The sequence below is a fragment of the Canis lupus genome, chromosome 22 (assembly GCF_011100685.1).
Source record: "Canis lupus familiaris isolate Mischka breed German Shepherd chromosome 22, alternate assembly UU_Cfam_GSD_1.0, whole genome shotgun sequence".
Taxonomy (NCBI): Eukaryota; Metazoa; Chordata; class Mammalia; order Carnivora; family Canidae; genus Canis; species Canis lupus.
In genome coordinates, this window is record NC_049243.1 from 58,898,932 (window position 1) to 58,919,578 (window position 20,647).

A 20,647-nucleotide genomic window follows, 5' to 3' on the forward strand; every position below is an offset into this window, starting at 1 on the left:
CCGGCTTCTGGGCCATTTTTATGTATTTTCTAACGAGCTGGGACTTGGGCTGGAATCCCCAGAGGGTCACCAAGAAGGGCAGCCTCTGGAGGGCCGAGAAAGCCTGGAATCCACTGCCAAAAGCCGAGGAAGGGAGGGGCTGCCCAGGGGACTGGAGAGGATATGGGGTGTCTGCTGGGACCCACTGCCCATAAAAGGCAAGACAGGAAGAGCAAACTTCAGAAAGAGAAGGGATTTCCTACTATTCACATGTTGGCCAGTAAGTCATGAAAGGTTTATTCTTATTTTACCAGGAAAATACTGTACTGTAAATTTAAAATCCTGATGTGCAGTGAAGCAGGTTTTATCCTTGGAAACACTTCTCTTTATCCGTCCCTGGAAAAGGAAGCTCTTCTGACGCTCCTGCCCACCGAGAACTGTACGGATAATAAGCTCTGGATGGAAACAGGCACTCCTTGGGGTGGTGGGATGGGAGGTGACGCTTGTGGGACCCCCACTGCTCACCAGTCCCGCTCCTTCATGTCAGTGTCTGAAGGCCCAGAGTTATCCACTGGTGCTCCCAGTTGATGCAATCCTACCTTTTCTCAGAAGTGAAACTTCCAAGTTCAGGAAAGCTAGTAAGTGTGTCAGGACTTTAAGAGCATTCTGTCCACCGCCGTGGTATTTAAGCAATGTGTATTCAAGTCTGGACTCATTCTATCCGCCTTTTCAGGCTTGAGGTTCCAAAGCTGACCCTGGATCCCACACATACTCCACCAGTGATTTGAAGAAGGGAGAGACAGGGAGCAGCCATCCATCCTCGCAGGGATCAAAGTTTACTCTGGCCTGTTGCAGACAGCACTGGAGCATAAGACCATGAACATTTAATTAGGAATAGTCCTTAGCAAACATAACTATTAGATTTTCCTTTGCCTGATGCCGTAAGCTCAACCTTTCTTCTAAAATCCTCCTTCATGCTTGAGATTTTTATTAAAAGATACCAGTCCTGGGCAGCCCAGGTGGCTCAGCAGTTTAGTGCTGCTTTCGGCCCAGGGCCTGATCCTGGAGACCTGGGATCGAGTCCCACATCAGGCTTCTTGCATGGAGCCTACTTCTCCCTCTGCCTGTGTCTCTGCCTCTCTGTGTGTGTCTCTCATGAATAAACAAATAAAATCTTTAAAAAAAAAAAAAAAAAAAGATACCAGTCCTGCTATGGGAACGTCAGGAAGGGAAGGAGGGTGGTATGGGGCAGTGAGCCTCACACTCTGCTGCACAGAGTAACTCCTGGAGATGGTGTTCACTACACCTCGGCAGGGGTGGGTCTGGGCCAGGCCTAAGACTCTGCATTTCTCATGGGCTCCCAGGTGTTGCTGACACAGCTGCCAGACCTCACTCTGAGCAGCAGCAGTGTAATGGCAGGTGGAAGGCTTTGGGATCACCCTATCCCAGACCTAACTGCGTGACAGTTGGCTCTTTGGGGGTAATGGTCAGTCATGCATTCGGCAGGGGGTATGAAATGAGATAAGCAGTTTTTGAAAACCTGTAACAGTGCTTCATCCCAGAAGATGCACAGTTAAATGATGCTTATCTTTGTCCTGTTTCTCAGCAAGGAACACATGGATATGAATCAGATTGTCTGGTGGGTGGGGATCACATACTCTCTCCTCAGTGTCTGCTGGCTTTTAACAAATACTTTGTGGAAATACGTTTATCAAGTAAATTGCAAGAATCTTAGGAGCTTTTGAGATTTGTGCAAAGTCATCCAAACTAAAATCCAACTCTGTCTGGGGTAATTTTTGTTTTCAGTATCACTTCCAATAGAAGGAAGGGAAGATATGGAAACAAGTTTTCCTATTGTGACTTTTCCACCAAGGATGGAAGTTGAAGGTCATTAGCACAAAGGAAGATCCTTTTCATTACCTGGTCATTCCAGCCACTCATTACAATCAAACTAGATGCCCTGGCGGGCAGGATATCCTCGGGGAAATCTCAGGGCTGACTGCTGAAACACAGCCAGGTCTTAGACCTTGACGTCAATGCCCATCTAGCTCTAGCAGCACAGGGCGTACCCCGTGGGCAAGAGCGAGGGTCTAGTCCCTGGGGACTAAGGTCTAATTCAGAGTCTCTCCAGACTCTTCCTGGCCCTCCCCAGGGCGGAAGCTGGATGGAATTTGTGAAATGTTCCATCTGTGAGAAGCTCAAGATAATCTCTTCAGAATGACACCACCCTCACACCCACTACGAGGGCTGTAATTTTTAAAAAATGGAAAATAAAAGTGCTAGCAAGGTTGTGGAGAAATCAGGAACTCCCACACATTGCTGCTGGGAAGGCACATGGTGAGGCCACCGTGGAAACCAACATGGAAGCTCCTGAAAAAGTTAAACAGAATTGCCCAAAGAGATGGCAATTCCATTCCTAAGTTTATACCCAGGAGAGTTGAGAAGAGGTACTCAATTCAACAGATGTGTGCGTATCCACCGTGGCACTATTCACAGCAACGCTATGGTGCAAACACCCCCAGTGTTCATTAATGGATGGATGGACAAATTGTGGCCATTCATCCACTGAATGTGGTCCAGACATGAAAGTGAATCAAGTACTGTTTGGTGCTACCACACAGGAGAACCTCAAAAATGTTGTGTGAAGTGGAAGAAGTCAGGCACCACAGATCACATAACCTACATATGACTCCAGATGCTTGAAATACCCAGAATGGATAGATCCCATCAACACCCAGAGCAGATACCAGTCTGGTTAGGGGACCAGGGGCTAGGGTAGGGTGGTAGGGAGTGACTGCTCAGTGGGTATGGGGCGATGGAAATGTTTCAGAACCAGAGAGAGCTGGTGTATAGAGAACATTGTGAATGTGCTGGGAACCACTTTAAAATGGCTGGTTTTATGGGAACTTCGCAGTGACAGCCTGCTCCAGAAAAGGAAAGACTCGTTTTATTCCCAAAGCCAGACTTCCCATCCAAGAAACAAAGACTAAAAAGAAGTCCACTGACAATGGCAGGAAAGTGAGTACATGATGTCGTGATCACTTTTCCCATCAAAGGGAATCAAGGAAAAGCTCCAGGAGGGCACAAGGAGACTGTGGGTTTCCATCGCAAAGATACACACGTTCCGCTTTGATTGAAAGCAGATGCACCCTCCTCATCGGCTGCATGTGGTAACCCCCCAGATGGAGACGCCACTTATAGACAGTAGAAATGATGGTGCTAATGAACAGCGTTTATCCCCCAAAGGCTGCTCACTGTAAACACGGACAAGCTGCAGGCCTCACTACGATTAGGAGCAGTTGAAGGCTTAGGGGCTTGCCACGTTGTCACAAGACAGTGACATTCTACCAGCCACAGACAAAACTGAGCACAACCGGGGGAAATCCACAAAAGTCAGAATCAAACTCAGAGCAAATGTTGTGTGCTGAGGCCCCTGAGCACTAGCCTGGGGTGAGTGGAGGATTCGTGTGTCCAAGGTCGGGCTGCCCACCTTCCGACACAGCCGTCCTGGAGGAAGAGGAGGCGAGCGAGGGGTCACAGTCCCCTTTTACCACGTTCTTCAAAGACTGCATACAATGCTTGTGCTCCGACTCAGTATTTGGTGATTTCTGCCTTGACTAGACCCTCTGGAACACGTAGAGGGTAGAGCTGGAGAAGCCAGTGACTCCAGAACTGGCCTTGGCCCAGAGGAAGCCCCGAGGGGACCTCTCAAATCTCCCCTTTGTTGGAGTACAGGGGTCCCCCGCTTCGGGATAGATCCCATCCATCAATGGCACCTTAATCTCCATTGTGTATCTTCCACCCCAGAGAAATTCTTCACCTCTTCCCCCACATCCAAAAGTAGAGGGCAACGTAAGAACAGTAACAAAGCCCAGAGGTGAGGCCCCTATGGCCCTCGGCCAGGTGAAAAATAGTCCCTGGCACAGACAGACCCTGTCTTGTTTATCCATCATCCTCCAGCGAGCACTGTGCTTCCACTCTTTGGCTGTTGGGGAAGACGCTGCAGCAAACACAGGTGTACAGACACCAGTTCATGTCTCTGCTTTCAGCTTGTTGGAGTAGGAGGACCCCCAGAATGAAATTACTGGATCATCGGGCAGTTCTCTGTCTCATTCTTGGAGGAACTGCCATATGCACCCCCATCAGCTGCACCATCTCACGTTCCCACGCACAGGGCTCAGGGCCTCGATTTGTCAACATCCTTACCGGTTCAGCATTTTGTCTTTTTACTTTTTAATAATAACCGTCCATGTCCAATGGCTACGGGCATAGATGTTTATAGGTTGCAGAAACCTGTAATTCTCCTGTGTATGTAAGTAGTGTGTGTGGAGACAGGGGAGATCACTTAAACATCTGGGGATCATTTGATACCGGGGTGCAGTCCACATTTCTATATCTGTTACATGCATTATATTGAGATAGAGATAAAATCTTAGAAACTTGTGTGAAATTTTCTTTTTAGCTGAAAACACTTTTTTCTTAAAAAAAAGCCAAATAAAGTGGATCTTTTCATCCCAACCCAATACTAGCATTTCACAATAACATCACTTGAGTTTGGGATGACTTTTCCTCACATTTAATTTTGTTTAAAAAAAAAAAAAACTCTAGGACTTCTTTAAGCCAGAAATCACTGTTGCAACTGTGGCAGGAGATGGAAGTTTACATGTAATGTTCTGGGAACATAGCTCTTTGAGAATGAAAAGTGTGGTTTCAAAAGCAGCGCGATGAAAAAATGCTCATCTGTCGTTACCAATCGTAATTGAACTCTGTTGTTTCTGCAGGGCCAACCAGGGCCAGTGGGCCCCCAGGGATACACTGGGCCTCCGGGCCTGCAGGGATTCCCAGGACTGCAGGGCCGCAAAGGTGACAAGGGTGAAAGAGGGTCACCCGGGATCACAGGACCGAAAGGAGACGTGGTACGGTGACTGCTGGTTCTCCCTCCACTTTTGCAATGGGCAGTGGGTGTCCTGGCCTCCGGTAAGTTTGTTTGCCTTCTTTACAGGGAGCGAGAGGTGTTTCTGGATTCCCAGGTGCCGACGGCATTCCCGTAAGTGTTTTTATACAGTTAGGATTTTTAAAACAGTGTATGCATGCAAAGCAATAGGCTTATGACTTACAGAAACATCTCTAACTAGACCTCCTGTTTTGTTTATATCATGAGCCTGGTAAGGCTATATTGTGCATACTTTTGCCCCTGGAGTCCAGTCAAATATTGGACAGATTGTTTCCTTTGTAAACGTTCTTCTGGCCTTGGCTTCAGAATCCAGGCTACTTTGCTAAAGCCGGACATTGTTTTGTAATAAAAAGCTCAAGTGTTACTCAGATATGCTCAATAAGAGCTGATCTGGAAATTTCGGTGGAACCTGAATATAGAGCAGTGCAGCTGAGAACATGGATGTAACCAAGCCCTGCCAAACATTGGTGCAACTTCCCAAATTCTCTGAAGTCAACTACATGTAAATGCAAAGAAGAAAAGACAGGGTTTGTCTATGAGAAAATCTCCAAATGCAATAAAATGTGTTTTTCTAACCTAGTTTACTTTACTTCTTGTGGCATACAAAAATAAACAGAGCGCCTGACTCACAGCCCTCTTCACAAGGACCCGTGAGCAGATTTCCCAGGGTCTGCTTCCTGCAGATCCTGGCCATGGGGATAGATGTGTTTATCACACATGTGGTTGACCGTTGCTGAAGTTTGAGGAGGACATCTGCTTTAGGAACCTCACCCAAATGCACATGTCTGGGCCCTTCACATACCCATGCCTGTGTCAGCAGCCTGTTAGCACACACATGGGTGTGCACACAGACACACACATACACACAGATACATTCCCAGGGCTCCATGAGCAAGACCCCTGCCTTTAAGGGGAGCGAGGGAGGGAGCTCCTGAGACCCATCACCAAGAGGCCATGAATGATCTCCAGAGCCCGTCTCTCATCCAGGAGAAGGAAGCTCTCAGCTAAAGAGAGGAGGCCACCCACAGAGACCTAAGGCCTGGGTGGCGGTGACCCTGAGCATCACCTGGATGGGGGGGTGGGGGGGCTCACACGCACCAGTTACAACATACAGCTGTGGACGAGGGAGTCACTTTCCCATCAGTCAGGATCTCGAGAAATTGGCAGAGGTGAAGAACCCTTAGATTTCCAAGGGTAAACAAGGCAAATATTTTCCTACCAACTGCCTCAAACTAAATCGCCCGTTTTTAAACTGCTCTTTTGAGCTCTTTGGGCCATCCACTGGTTTTGTCTTCTGGAAGCTGAAATCTGAGTTTAAATGGAGTGATCTCATGGAAAAATATTGTAACTAATCTGAGTCATATTTTAATTTGTTTTTCCACTTGATACCCATTTAACAAGAGGAGCAAATATTTTGCAAGTCAGAGAGGAAGTATCATCACATGAGGGAGTGATCCTAGTGAGCATGGAACCAACAGGTTTCTGCAGAATCTCCATGCAACACAGCCTCGCTCGCTACCCACAGAGCTCTAGAACTGCACAAAAGTGAGCTAAAGTGCCACCCGCCACCTCGAAGCAGCTCAGGAATGTAAAGTTGAAGGACCAGGCTAATTTTAGCCGTTTAGAAATTGTACATAAAACGTGATATACAGTCAGATCTTAGAGTTGTATTTAATCAGGTGTTGAGCCAAAATGAGCCATCAGCTCCATATAATTAAAATTTTTCTTTGAAGAACCATTTCAAACTAACATCAGGTTGATATATAACTTGAAATGACTTAGATCAATTCTAAGAGAGCAAGAAAGACCAGCAGCAGACAAATAATTCAGGAGAGGAGTGAAGACCTCAATGTAAGAAAAGCATCACGGAACCCCACAGATTGTGAGCAGAACACCTACTGAGCATGTTTTCTCCTGCCGAATTTGAAGGATCAGCTTCCAGGACCCCTTAAAAGCAAGCCTTTACTTGCTGCTACCAGGCAGCTATCTACACTGCCGGCTGGAGTGCTTGTGCCTCATCATTTACAGGGTAGTCAGGATTTCTCGTGTCCCCTCAGAGGGCCGACTGGAAGTCTGTTGGATCTCTTCTTATCTGACAGCGCCAGTTAAAGCAGTACCTTTGGATATCTAAAGCAAAGAAACATACAACAAAAGAAAAATGCTACTTTTCTCATCTTTCTTAATATTATTCAGAGTGCAGGCCCTCTGTGTAGGATTTGTTCATTTCTTTTGAAATGTCCCAGATTTTTCAAAGTAAATCTGAAAGGCATCTGACATGGCCTCAGAAAATCACTCTGGAACATATGTTTGGTCTGTTGTCAACAAAATCAAAATTTTAAAGAAGCTAGTAAGATAGCCTATATCTGCACATCTGCTGTGGAAGAAATAGCACGATGAGCTGTGGTCTTATGGCACACAAACCCAGCCCCTGGATGTCTCAGGAACCAGATGAACGCAGGTGGGATGCCCACAGACTCAGCCTGACTCTGTTTATTCCAAAGACACTTGATCACGATGCCCTCCCTCCCCCAACCCCAACATCTCAGAACATCTGACCTGCTTTCTCTTTGAGTTTAAAATCTAAAAAGGAGTGTTCCCCCCATGAAAGCAAATGAGAGGAAGTCCGTTCTTCTACATATGGCTCAGTCACATGAAATCCTGTCGAGGGTGCGTGAATCTCTTACCATGTAGGATATGGGTCCATCAAACCCACTTTCTAAAATTCAGTTGGGCACAAAGATAAAGGCATTCTTGTTGCCTAGTCTGCTCTTTGCAGGACCTAGCTGCTTCTAGAATGATTTCTAGAATTTTTAAGCCTACTGTGTCCTGTCCCTGCAAACAGACCCCCCAGTAGACCGACAATTTACTGCTTTACCAGAGCCCATGGGAAACAGACCTTTGTCTTGAGAGCCTTTCTCCTGCTGAGGACTGTGCCCGTGTGCCTCTGTTTACTTAAATCTTTCATTCGTCTGCTCGTTGGGGGTTATCTCTCCCCTTCGGTTCGTGCAGGGTGAGAGGGTTTAGAGCTGTTGTATCATAGCGCACATGAGAACTGCAGTGCGTATGCTGGAAGGCTTACTTACTTGTCTCCTCTCAGGGACACCCTGGGCAAGGTGGGCCCAGAGGACCACCTGGCTACGACGGCTGCAATGGGACCAGAGGAGACGTGGGCCGGCAGGGACCCGAGGGTCCTGCGGGCTTCCTCGGCCCTCCTGTAAGTACCAGCACAGGCACAGGGCAGGCCACGGGTCCTTGTCTCCAGGCGCTAGCTGGCTGGGACTTGTCAGCAAAGGCATGGGGGATGTCGTGTGCCTTTCGAGGGCCCATCCAGAAGGCCCTTTGAGACATGGTCGCAGAGAGACTTTCTGAGGAGGGTGGGTTGTCCCCTGTTGCCCCCACGTCGGGGGTGAGTGGGCGTGCTCAGCCTGCCTCTCACGCTGCCCCCCATCACTCCCCTGTCCTCAGCTGGCACCCCGCTGACGTGGCCCTGCAGGCAGCTCTGCATGCCTCCCCTGGGTCCAAAGAACTTCATTTTCCTTAGCCATTCTGTAAACGAGATAGGAAATAATTGATTTGGTTGATATTGTGTAGTTTTACCAATGTCAGCACAGTCTGCCCCGTGCAGCATTTCAAGTAACAGCAAATAGTGGGAATAGCAAAACTAAACTAAAAAGGCTTAAAGCTTGACAGAATGCCCTGTTAGGCACCATTTTGTTAGATTCTAAAGTTCTCTGGGACATGAGAAACATTCTCCAGCTCTGACAGGTAGAAGTGAGCTCTTTTTCATGAAAGACTTTTTCGTTTTCACCTATTTTGTAGACTCCGTTTTCAGGTCCATGCGGAGAATCTTGAAGTGGTCTGCAGGACTGTATTGCTACCCTCGTACCGGCAAAATAGTGCCCGGTCAGGGTTATACCAACATCTTATTTGGTAAAACTTTTTATCTAGAAGAGCATTTTTAAGGTTGGGGAAGAGCAGTCACACCTTCCTCCCTGTGTTTCCTGCTGAAGCTAGTGGATTTGTCGCCCCCGCCTGCAGATCCTCCTCCCTCAGCTGTGTCATTTACATGTGTTTCAACTTCTCAGTGAGGACCATCACTTCCTAGTCTGCTCTAATGTCATGAAACTTTCACCATCAACAAATATATCCATTAGCTTAAAATACTGATGTCATATACAGGCATTAAAAGACACTTATGTACATATGTATGTGTACACGTACCACACATATTTGTCAGGATTCCAGTTTTACAGAATGATCCATATCTCTCCCCAAAATGGTGCTTGAATGCATGTGTGTTAATATTTGTAGCACCCTAATGCCAAAACTAGACAAAAATATTATTAGGAAGAAAAATAACACGTTGATATCCTAAAGGGTTAATTTACTGAGCATTCATTTGGGTTTCTGAAGATCACATAAGTGATTAACATTTTAATTTTGAAGGAAAATATTGGGTAACTATAAAAGCAAAAATCTCACCTCTGTGACTGGTATTCAGAGTAACCTAAATGAGCCATAAGGACAATAGACATTGCCCATAAGGTCAGTATTTAATCACCTCGATGGCTATAGCTGCACTGACTATTAACGGGTCTTTCTGTGTTTTCTCTGTCTGCCACGTGCATGCTACCCTAGGGGCCCCAAGGACCCAAAGGGCAGAAAGGCGAGCCATATGCACTATCCAGTGTGGACCGGGACAAATACAGGGTACGTTTGCTAGATATGGGACTTGAAACTAAGCAATCAGTGTAAATACCTGAATAATAATGATGATTTCCAAGTATGGTTGAGTTGTGAGGATGTGAGAATGAGGGGACGCCTGGGGTGGTGAAACAACCCAACACCACGATGTTAAAAATCATCGATTTCCCATTGGGGTGACATTCCACTATGGGTGCACACCTTTCCCGTATTCACAATGCCCCAGAAAGGAGCTAACATTACCAAGTCCCCGGGAGGGCTGATATAATGTATATGTTTGTTTCCAAAGTTGTGATAAAATGTAACAAAATCTAAAGATAATTAAGAACCAGAACTCTTAACATTATGTCTTCTCAACTAGGGTGAACCTGGAGAGCCTGGATTGGTTGGTTTCCAGGTAAGCTCTGTTTTTATTAGAGAATGTCCCAAGCAGAACTTTAAGGACTCGGGACTCCAAATACCAGCCTGCCTTTCTTAATAGCTGACTGTGTTGCCTCTCCTTAGGGTCCTCCTGGCCGCCCTGGGCCTATAGGACAGATGGGTCCAGTTGGAGCTCCAGGAAGACCAGTAAGTACCGGGTGTGTGGGTACTTGGACCGCTATCAAGGCGGATCTAAAGATCCAGCTTCTTCAGTGCTGATGCAAGTGGAAGCTTCACAGTACAGCTAGGATGCTTGTGGTCACTCTAGAAAGTGTCCAGATGAAATAGGTCATCCTTTGCATACATTTTGCTACTTTTAAGATTGAAGAATGAGGACTTGAAATTTGTGGGCACCAGATCACCACCGACTACGTCAAATTTTGACTTGGTGCTGGCTGGGTGCCCTTCCAGTCATACAGAAGCTCTCTCAGCCCCACACTCAGCCTGCTGGTGAGGGGCCTGTCATCCCTGGGCCAAGGAGATCAAAGTTCAGTAGGTGGATAAGGGGGTGGTGGACTCTGCCTGAGCATGGCCTCATGGCAGGTGTACTGCACCTGGGTGTGACTATCACCACCAGTGAGATATTAGACATCAGTTAACCAAGTGGCCCTAGTGCCCCACCCAAGTGGCAATCTACACGTGTTCTCTACCTTTGCAACTGAATGACATGGTGAGTTGCAACAGGACAGATGCCCGGGTGAAGGAGGGCTTTCCGTGGGGAAGGAAAGGACCAGAAGGGAGAAGCCACTGCCCCCACCACCCCCACTGGGCCTCTGACTCTCATTCCCCAAAAGTTTAGCAGTAAGACACACGGGCCTCAAACAACATAGGAGAGATCTGGCTCCAGGTTGAGAGAGACCGTCTTGCAGAAAACCAGTGAGATGAGGCTTATGTGATCACAGGTACTTTGCTCTCCTGCTGCACAGCTGCCGACTGGCTCACAGCTCACGTACCAGCAGTGAGGGACTTCATCTTTAAATACACAGTTCAGGAAAGTCTAGAACAACAGATTGTACCTGCCGTGTCCTGAGCTGATTAGACAGCTACAGATTCTTCTACAGGCCGTAAAATTGCCCGTACTTCTTTGTACTTAAACACTAACTGTTCTTCTCAGGTGTGTTCAAAACCTCATCCTAAGCTTAGTGTTGACACTGAATGCTTTGCAGAAAGACAGTGATGTTTGCAGATGGATTTTCAACCCTGCCATTTGAGCCTGTACATTAATTGTGTTCATGCACATTTGCTGACCCACTAGCAACAAGTGCTACACAGTGTCCTGGGGGGGGGAACCCTGCAGAGGAAGTCTCTGCAGTGACATGACCTGGGACCTTGCAGGGGATCCGAGCAAGCAGGAGTAGGACATGGGTGAAGTCAGAAGCCTGAGCTCAGAAAAGCAAGCCCAGAAGAGCTGTACGTGGCCAGCGGGCAGGTTCGGAGAGCCAGGCCTGACCCAGCCCTCCGCCTCCAGCCCTTCCTCCCTGCCCAGACTAATGTACCAGAAACCTCTATACATACTACACAGGCTTCTAAACATACTGTGGATGGCTTTCCCAGAGCTTTCTAGCAGATGTTATCTAGGTCCTGGGATAAAGAAAACAGTTTACAAATTTCTTTGTATTTATGCAGGGCCCGCCTGGACCCCCCGGACCAAAAGGACAGCCAGTAAGTTGGTTATGGGGGCAGGAGGGGGTGCTTCCATCCTTGTTTGTACCTTTCCTGACCACAGAACTACTTGGTTGACAACAATGTTATCATTTATTTCATGATGAGAATGATTTTGTAGGTTTTTGAGACTTAATGTTGTAAATGCCAAAGATAAATCCAAAGGTATGCCTGAGGTAGCCAGCACATCAAATAAGTGGACCTGTTGAATGATTCATTGTTTGCAAATCATGTAACACCTGCCATTGTGTGAAAATCACGCTGATGAGTGTTTGATTGGAAATGCAGATCTAAGAACAGCTCCCGTTTATCTGTACATGTTAATGCCCAAGAAGGGACAACATGTGGCTGTATCTGTGTGGGGGAGCCAGTGGCATCCTTCCTACTCAGACATAAGCAGGCTGTAGCAGAGGGTGATGTCAGCCTCTGGGGATCCATTAGTGATTTTCAAGTCAAGCTTGAGCCCAGAGCTGTACAGTTTCCATCAGAGAATGGTCACTAAGTTGGATGGAGCACCAGAAGGTAGGTAGCCTGTAGACAGAGCTAGGGTACAGGAGGTTGGCAAGGGGAGTCTGTGATCAAGACGTGACATGAGTCAGAAGTGCTGGGCTGTGGTCACCAACATTTAAAGACCATCCCATGGCCTGCACGAGACTGAGGACATCCCTGAGCCCACACACTCACATGTCTGCTCCACAGAAATCTCATCTCTGTGACCTCCAGGGAACCCTGGCTGCCACCGCCACCGCCCCCGCCCCCTTTCCCATCACCTCTGACATGGCTTCCGGCTGGGGCTGGAGCTCGTTAAGGCAGCTGCCCCCACCACTGGGCTCCCCACCGTCTTGCAGCCCCGAGCAGGGTGGGAACGGCCCAGAGCCAAGAGAAGCGGATGTAGGACCGGGCGGCCGAGCCCCAGGGTCGCCTCAGATCCCCACTTGGCTGCAACACAAACAGCCCTCGCCCTCCACCAGGTCACTTCCTGGGGACTTGGACGACCAGCTCGGGGGGCAGAGGGACGGCAGGGGCCTCAGCAAATCGCATTCTCATCTAGCCTGGCTGCCTTTCTGTGCTTTGATTTCAGCTCCCAGCCAGGTGGGAAAGGAGCAAAAAAGCAAAACTTAATTAAACGCTTTGTTTTTCTTTTCGGAGACGCTCCGGGCATGGGAGGGGGCGGATGGTATACTGCTGAGAGAAAGACCAGATAGTGCCCCACGTGATTCTCTGTCGTGGTGGGAATGTGGAGACCCTGGGGAGGAAGCAGAGTCGTTTGCAGGCCAAAGAAAAGAGCACGGTTTCTAAATATGCGTGAGTGTGGCGGGCTCATCTTGGACACTGGGGTCAGTTCAACACATGTCCCTCCCACTCGTGAATCTGCTGCACACTTGCTAAGTCGGCCACCCTACGCCGAGGCTCACCATCCCCTACAATCATGAAAAGGGTCGGAAGTGTTTGTGAACGTAGGGTTCCCTTGCCAAAATGAGAAACAGCTGAGGCAGAAGGGACACTGAATCGTGATCCTCGGTCTGATACGGGATCCCAGGGCAGATGGCTGCTTCCTGGGTCTGTCACTCGAAGACCCCCATCTCTGTAGACAACAGGTGTACTAACGAGTCCGAGGGACCCGGGAGCAGGTCTGAGCTCAGCCCCGCACCGTCGGTGAGGCCTCTGTCAGGGGACACAAGCTCCCACGGCCCGCGGCCGCCGTGTTGGTCGTGCGGCCACAGGGTCGCAGGGTCACAGAGCGCCAGCTCAGACGGCAGGTCACTCGGCCAACGTCCCGATCCCCAGGATGGTGAACAACAAACTAAAACATTCCCAAGGGTAACAGAATAACTGCTGTTAGTCTGTTTTCGAGGTTTTGCTTAGAGTATAAAATACAGACTTCCTAAAAGCACAGTGTATTAAAGAACAGCTCGTTGTTTTTCTCGATCCCCTTGGTTTCCATCACTCAGACCTCGTCTTGGCGAATGCGCAGGAGACACCGGGAAGTGCCACTCTCCAACTCCGTGTGGTCCCAGCCACGTTCACCTTATGTGCTACCTGGGCTCAGACTTTTATTCGGTTTATATGTAGAACTCACAAAAGAAAGGATATTAATCTTTTGTGTCCAATAGCTTTGGGGAGGAGACTCCAGAATATTCTGCAAGGATAATTGTTCAGTATGCTGCAAATAGATCTTAGGTTTATTTTTCTAAAAAATATATATATTATTATTATTATTTCACTGTGATTAATGACTTTTAAAAACTTAGAAAAATTGTTTCTCTTTTCAGGGCAACAGAGGACTTGGCTTTTATGGAGAGAAAGGAGAAAAAGTAAGGAAACAATACTGGAACGTGGAGGTTTTCTTAGTTAGTGGTTAGGAAATAAATCGTTTTAACGACTGCTTTTCGTGCAGTTATCTTTTGACTATTTGCATAGGAAACAATCACTGTAAAGTGCCAGGCTTTGGAAGGGGCTCCAACCATAGTGATGGCTCGCTGAGACTGTGAAAGCCAACAGTGTAGGTTAGCCCCGACCAGACCTCTGCTATAGACATGACCTTGGCTATCTGCAGCACCCACAAAGTAAAGGCATTGCCTGAGGTGTCCCAACGTGGGGAACCCCAGTGATTGAGCAGACTGAGGTGATACCCACAGGCCCACTCAGGGACCAGGCGGCCGGGCCCAGCAGGAAGACCCCGTGGGTGCCTGTAAATCACTGCGCTGCCAACACAAAAGGACTGCAGGCCTTCAAGAGCATCACTTGAGGCCATGTGTGTGAAAATCTCAACAAGCAAAGCCTCACCAACACGTAACCCATCGTGTACACCACAAAGCCATCTGCCCACCATGAAATATGTTTGTTCTGTGGCCTCACCATTTGCCGATTCTCATTTTGTTTTCTGCTGTGCTTTTTGATCAAACAGCACACTAAGTGGAACCCAGTACTGCTCAGATCTAGAGGGAAAGACTTCTTCTTTGTGTTATTACTGTAGAAAAAATTTTAAAAGCATGCCATTGAAAGATCCAAACGCATATGATGAAATATGATGGAACAGTAAAATAACATAAAAAGAAGAAAAATATAGGAAGAAATCACTGGGTGGAAGGGAGATTAGACATGTCAAGCAGAATGAAAATGAAGTGAATGTCTATAATCTCCAAAGAGTTGATTCAAAAATTTTTTTAAGATTTAGTTTATTTTATTTAAATTCAGTTTGCAAACAGAGTATAACACCCAGTGCTCATCTCATCATGTGCCCTCCTTATGATTCAAATATTAATAAGAAAATATCAGTGCCCTAATAGGTAAAAGGGAGGTGAGCAAGCAGTTCCAGGCATTTTTTAGATGTGATGTTAGTGGACTCTGAGAATACACCACAGAGTCCTCCTTTATACAGCTGGTAGGTCCTGTCACTTCACCCCTGGTCATACTATGCGACATCTGGGCCCAAATTTGTAATATATAGTTTACCTATGGAAGTACCAAAGAAAAGACAGTAAGTTTCTCTTTGTGTCAATTAGTTCCTGGGAGGTGAAGCCACGTATCAGGCAGGAAACCTTGTCTAATAATGTTCCAGATTGATAGGCTCCTCCTGGTCTGTGCATCACATGGAAAGTGTTTCTTGCTAATGTTAAAAATGCAAACTTAAGATACATTTTATTGAAGATGCTACCTTTTATAATATAAAAACACCTTAACTGGTGAAACAGTGGTGAAACTGGTCTCATCTTTCATATTTTAGGCATTTCTTATACCTTAGCCCCAATCTTGGAAAGCAATAGAGTAATACGTTGATAGGAAGACATTTAGCTTGTGTACAGAAATTCATCCTAAGGAGATAACACCACAGAAGCGAAGGCAGCACAAACTTGTGAACAACTTAAACAACTTTTATGAATAAATTATAAATGACTATTAATGCAGAGAGGACACAAATAATTTTCCATTGTGACCATTTTATTTTCCACTGTGATCATAATATTACAAAATAGATATACTTGTGGTAAATAATATGCAAAAATAGAAAGCAGTTAGTGATGATGAAGCTTGATACTGTCTTTCCAAGATAAAGATTACTGCTTCTCCTAAACCATTCACAGGGCGACATGGGGCTGCCAGGACCCAATGGGATTCCATCAGACACCCACCATGCCATCATAGGACCCATGAAGGAAATGTTCCACCCAGATCAATATAAGGTAAAGAAGCTTCAACAAAATTGACTATATTACTGGTAAAACTAAAATAAGGAGAAGGAAAAAAAGGAACTTTCTTCGATCTTTTAAAACAATAACAAAGTGGGAGGGTCCTCACCATCTAACTGGTACATCATGTGTGAAAACACTGCCCATGGTCACATAGGTGCACTGGTCTGTTGTCTTAAAAAATTGTAACAAATTTGAGACAATACGAGAATTCATAAAACAAACTCAAATGTATCCTTAGTGTGCAGATCTCCTGTGTAGGCATAGGTCAATGGTCAGAGCATAATTCAAAGCCAGGATATGGAGCTATCTGAGCAAAATGTTGTATTTGGCAAAAATGAACCTACTTTTACTTTTTGTTAACGTGGAGCATCGGTTGTGGGTATTTTGCATCAAAGTCCAGTCTGATTTTTATAATTTCCATGAATATTTTTGTCTGATTAAAAGTGTATACTCTTGGAATCTAAATAAAAATTAACACTCACTTTGCCAAACTCACTCGCTCAAACGGGCCACTTAACCTTTCTTTTTTTTTTTTTTTTTTAATTTTTTATTCATTTATGATAGTCACAGAGAGAGAGCGAGAGAGAGAGAGAGAGAGAGAGAGAGAGAGAGAGAGAAGCAGGCTCCATGCACCGGGAGCCTGATGTGGGATTCGATCCCGGATCTCCAGGATCGCGCCCTGGGCCAAAGGCAGGCGCCAAACCGCTGCGCCACCCAGGGATCCCCCACTTAACCTTTCTAATGTCCCAGCTCCCTTGTGCTAATTGAAGATGGTAACACTCAACCTCATATTGCTGCTGAGTGGAGACCACGTGAAAACCTCAGATTAGGTCGGGCACAGGCGGTGCCTGGGAACCAAAGTAAAAACCCCAAACATAGAATCTGATTCCAGCTCCCAAGTGTCTGTCCCGATGGGGTTCGGGTGGGAGAAGGCAGGCTTAGGGAGGAATCAGTCTGGGTGGCTGTGCCTGACTTCAAGGGGACAGGGTGGCGTGGCCATGATGGTGTGAAGCAGAATGCAGCAGGCACAGGTGGCAGTGAGCCAGCTAGTTTAGGGCAGGACGTCCCTGGACAAGCAGGCAGGGGGGCACCCCGTCCAGTCATCAGGTAGGATCCAGGCGAGACTCGGGCTTCTGGTGGGGCCTCAACCATCAGCCAGATGATGGAGCTCTGTCCCGTCTCAGGACAGGAGCCAAGGGCGCAGTGAGGCCAGAGCAGGTTCAACCCATGCCGAGGGGTTCAAGCTTGGGCATCAGATTTCCTTCATCTTCTGCCACCAGGATGGGCTAGGGCTGGGGCCACAGGAGGCCGCTGCAGGCAACAGGGGTCCTGGGTGCTGTCCCAGCAGAGATGGAAAAAGAACCCAGCCAGTCACTACATTTCTTTAACCCTTTTAGACCAAAAGGAGTGGGGAAAATATACCATATAAAATTGATACCGCTTTCCAAATAAAGTCTCTTTTACCTGGGGTTTTATTTTTTTTTAAGATTTTATTTATTTATTCATGAGAAACACAGAGAGAGAGAGAGAGACTGAGGGCAGAGATACAGGCAGAAGGAGAAGCAGGCTCCATGCAGGAAGCCCAACGTGGGACTTGATCCGGGGTCTCCAGGATCAGGCCCTGAGCTGAAGGCAGGCGCTAAACCGCTGAGCCACCGGGCTTCCCTACTTAGGGTTTTAGTATATTCCAGTGTGTCTCTGCCTCAGAAGACCCTCCTAAGACTATTTTATTCAAATATTATCATCAGGGGCTCATCCCTGGGCGTGTGCTGCAGCAGAGCCTGCAGCTGGGAGACCACCCTCACACAGAGCAGACAGGCAGCCTTGCAATTGTATGAAACGGAACACGTGACTTAACTGATGATGTGAAAATCCAGAAGAAATCACACCTTTTTTTCTCTTGAATTTTGAAGCTGCAAAATGTAGAACTTGTTTATTCTGATGCATTTATAATCAGTATTTACAGTTTCCATAAATACTTTTCAGCGATCACAAACCCTGCTCCATCGTTTCCGTCCTTGAGTTACTGGTCTCATATTTCATTGTCTTCACAGGGCGAAAAGGGAAGTGAGGGGGAGCCGGGAAGAAAAGTAAGTGAAGTAGTAGCGCGGTTTCTTCCACTGGGCACCTGTGCAACAATGGGGCACAGGCCTCTAGCGGCATCCACCTGTTAGACCAGGTGGCGTTCACTTGGATGCTTCTTTTCAAAAAATGGCTTTAGAGTATCTTCACTTTTGCATCACAGACACCAGCGAATCAACATTTTCTGGGGTTTGGGAATGCACCTAAGTGTGTTAAGAGAGCAGGTGTGTGGGCAGAGGCTCCGGCACATTTGGCGGCAGCTTCAGTTCCAGGTCCCTGTCACACCTGCCCTGTATTCCCAGCCCTCCCAGCCATCACCGGCTGTGTGACATCAGGGGTATCCTGGATCAGTGGTAATCCAGGCCGCCTGGCCAACTTTGTGTGACCCCAGCTCACACTGGGATGGACCGGGGACCCCGGGAGGCAGGCTGGCCAGTCGAGGGGCTGGAACCCCGAGTGGGTGAAGTGGGATGGGCCAGCCACCTGACGTCTCTGCTCTCTCCTAGGGCATCTCCTTGAAGGGAGAAGAAGGAATCATGGGCTTTTCTGGCACACGGGTAAGCCATGCGTGCATGCTGTAACTGCAGTTTGTTTTGTTTTGTGTTTTCCGTAGACTGCATTTTCCAGAGCAGTTTCAGATTCCCTGTGAGGTTGAGCTAAAGGTACAGAGATGTCCCAGATGCCGTCCCTCAGCCAGCATGCACAGCTTCCCTCACTCCTAGAGCCCCGACCAGAGCGGCCCCCCTGGCCCATCACGCTCCCCGAGTCCCTGGTGTTTGAGACTGTGAGCCTCTGTTGGAGGAGGGCAGGAGCAGACATCAATGTTTCTGTCAGGCTAACTTAACCTGCAGTGACACAGTGTAGACTGTCTCCAACACAAGAAGTTGATTCTTGTTTCTTGGAGAATCCAACAGAAGTGTCCCTAGCAGGACAGTGAGAGGAGGGGCCTGGGGTGTCTCTCCCAAGGAGATTCAGCACCTCTGGCTCCCGTTCCCGAGTGCAGGCCTCTATCTTCAGCATGTGGCCTACAAGGACACCTGACGCTTCTGTCCTCCTGTCAGCTGGAGCTCGGTCACCTGCCGAACCTAGCAGCAAGTGAGCTGGGAGGTGTGGCCAGAGCTCTGGGCCAGAACACACAGAAGGGGGCCTGGCAGTGACTCTCTGGTAGCCACTACCAGAAAAAGACATGTTTGAATCTTCGGAAATAAGAAGCGACTCCTGAGAATGTTGGGGTGCAAACCTTGTTAGATTTCTCCCCGTTGAACCACAATGTCCTTATTCATTCTCCATATTTCTTTAAGGGCTAGATATAATGCAGTACGTGAAAGTGTCGCTAAAACAATTCGCTTCCTTTAGAAAATAAAAGGGGTCCTCAGATGACTTTGCTATTTCATAGTGAAGTATTCTATGTTAGCCTGTCAGGTGCCAAAACAGTGCCTTCTGGAAAGTGTTGCTGCATATCCTGAGCTGGTGCTTCTGTTTTCTCTTCCACCCAGGGTGCTCCTGGCTACGATGGTGAAAAAGGGTCACCGGGACAAAAAGTAAGTTGGGTGCATGAGACGGGATCTGCTCTGGGGCTGAAACACCTTCCGAGGGTCAACTGTGAAGGACTGTGCTCTTCCAGGAAAAGAAGTTATCCCCAGAAAACCACATTTAAAGCCCTGCATGTGCAGTAGCATAAATCATCTTTCCTCCAACTCTTCTGCGATGCCTGAGGCGGACCACTCACCTTTTCCCTCACTTTTACACACCAGCACATTGGCTGTGTCCTTTGGCACCCTTCTTCATCATCATGTGCCTCTCTTAGGGAAGTCGTCGTTGGAGTGGCTGAGTGCCTACCTGCCTTCTTCATATGTTGATCTCACAATTTTGATGCTTGATCTTCAGTGATGCCCCAACTAGCTATTTTTATTCTGTGTTCTGTGGACAGGTTTTTGGCAATTTTTTAAAAGGAATTATGAGAGAAATGTGTCACGAATCTGGATCAGATTTAGAATTGTCTGAGCACAGGTCATGTGACAGAGTACATGCGGAAATGGTTCTTTGAATTAGTGATTTAATTATGTTCCCTATTTATCATTTTTGGTCATTCGATCGCAGAATATCTAGCCCACCTCCTTCACGTTGTGGACGCCGGTGATGTCCTAGCTCCGTGGGCATCGTTTCAGTTGCCCAAGTGCACAGGGAGCAGGTGCATCTGCACGTGAATATAATTTCACGGGAAAGAGCACACCTCTTCCATTCTGCCATCTGTCTTCTTTCACCACCATGCCTTGGAGATGACTCCATGTTAGCATGGACACACCCATGTGGTTCTGTCAACAAGCTGTCCAGAACTGCAGGCCAGAGAGGATGCCACGTAGGTGCCTACAACCCCTCGCTGAGATTCCCAGCTGCATGCTGTGTACCACCATTACACAGTCAGCATTATGGCTCCTGCCTGTTGGGCCCATGGCCTGCTATTTTTATCATTAAGTCCTAGTAGGTGCCTAGAAATAGACTTTTCAAAAATCAATTCAGCCTCCGAATCGGGACTCCATTGAATCGTGCTCATGGCTCCATCGGGGGTTGATGGTGGGGCATCAGGAGAACCAGAAGGACGTGGGCTCATCAGTGTCCTGCAGGGGCTCCCCCTTGTTTGCTCAGAGTCTGC

The 20,647-nt window shown here is 47.4% G+C and overlaps 1 protein-coding gene across 3 annotated transcripts in view; it reads left to right on the forward strand.

The window, feature by feature from the left end:
- Positions 1-20,647, forward strand: part of COL4A2 (collagen type IV alpha 2 chain) — a 170,189-nt gene that overhangs the window by 97,582 nt on the left and 51,960 nt on the right. For all 3 annotated transcript variants that reach the window (XM_038570040.1, XM_038570039.1, XM_038570041.1), the window contains exons 5-16: positions 4,761-4,895; positions 4,982-5,026; positions 8,031-8,147; positions 9,572-9,643; positions 9,999-10,034; positions 10,142-10,204; positions 11,684-11,719; positions 13,993-14,034; positions 15,805-15,903; positions 17,967-18,002; positions 18,501-18,551; positions 19,491-19,535. In XM_038570040.1, the coding sequence (XP_038425968.1) occupies positions 4,761-4,895; positions 4,982-5,026; positions 8,031-8,147; positions 9,572-9,643; positions 9,999-10,034; positions 10,142-10,204; positions 11,684-11,719; positions 13,993-14,034; positions 15,805-15,903; positions 17,967-18,002; positions 18,501-18,551; positions 19,491-19,535 (777 nt within the window). The remainder of the gene's footprint in view (positions 1-4,760; positions 4,896-4,981; positions 5,027-8,030; positions 8,148-9,571; positions 9,644-9,998; positions 10,035-10,141; positions 10,205-11,683; positions 11,720-13,992; positions 14,035-15,804; positions 15,904-17,966; positions 18,003-18,500; positions 18,552-19,490; positions 19,536-20,647) is intronic.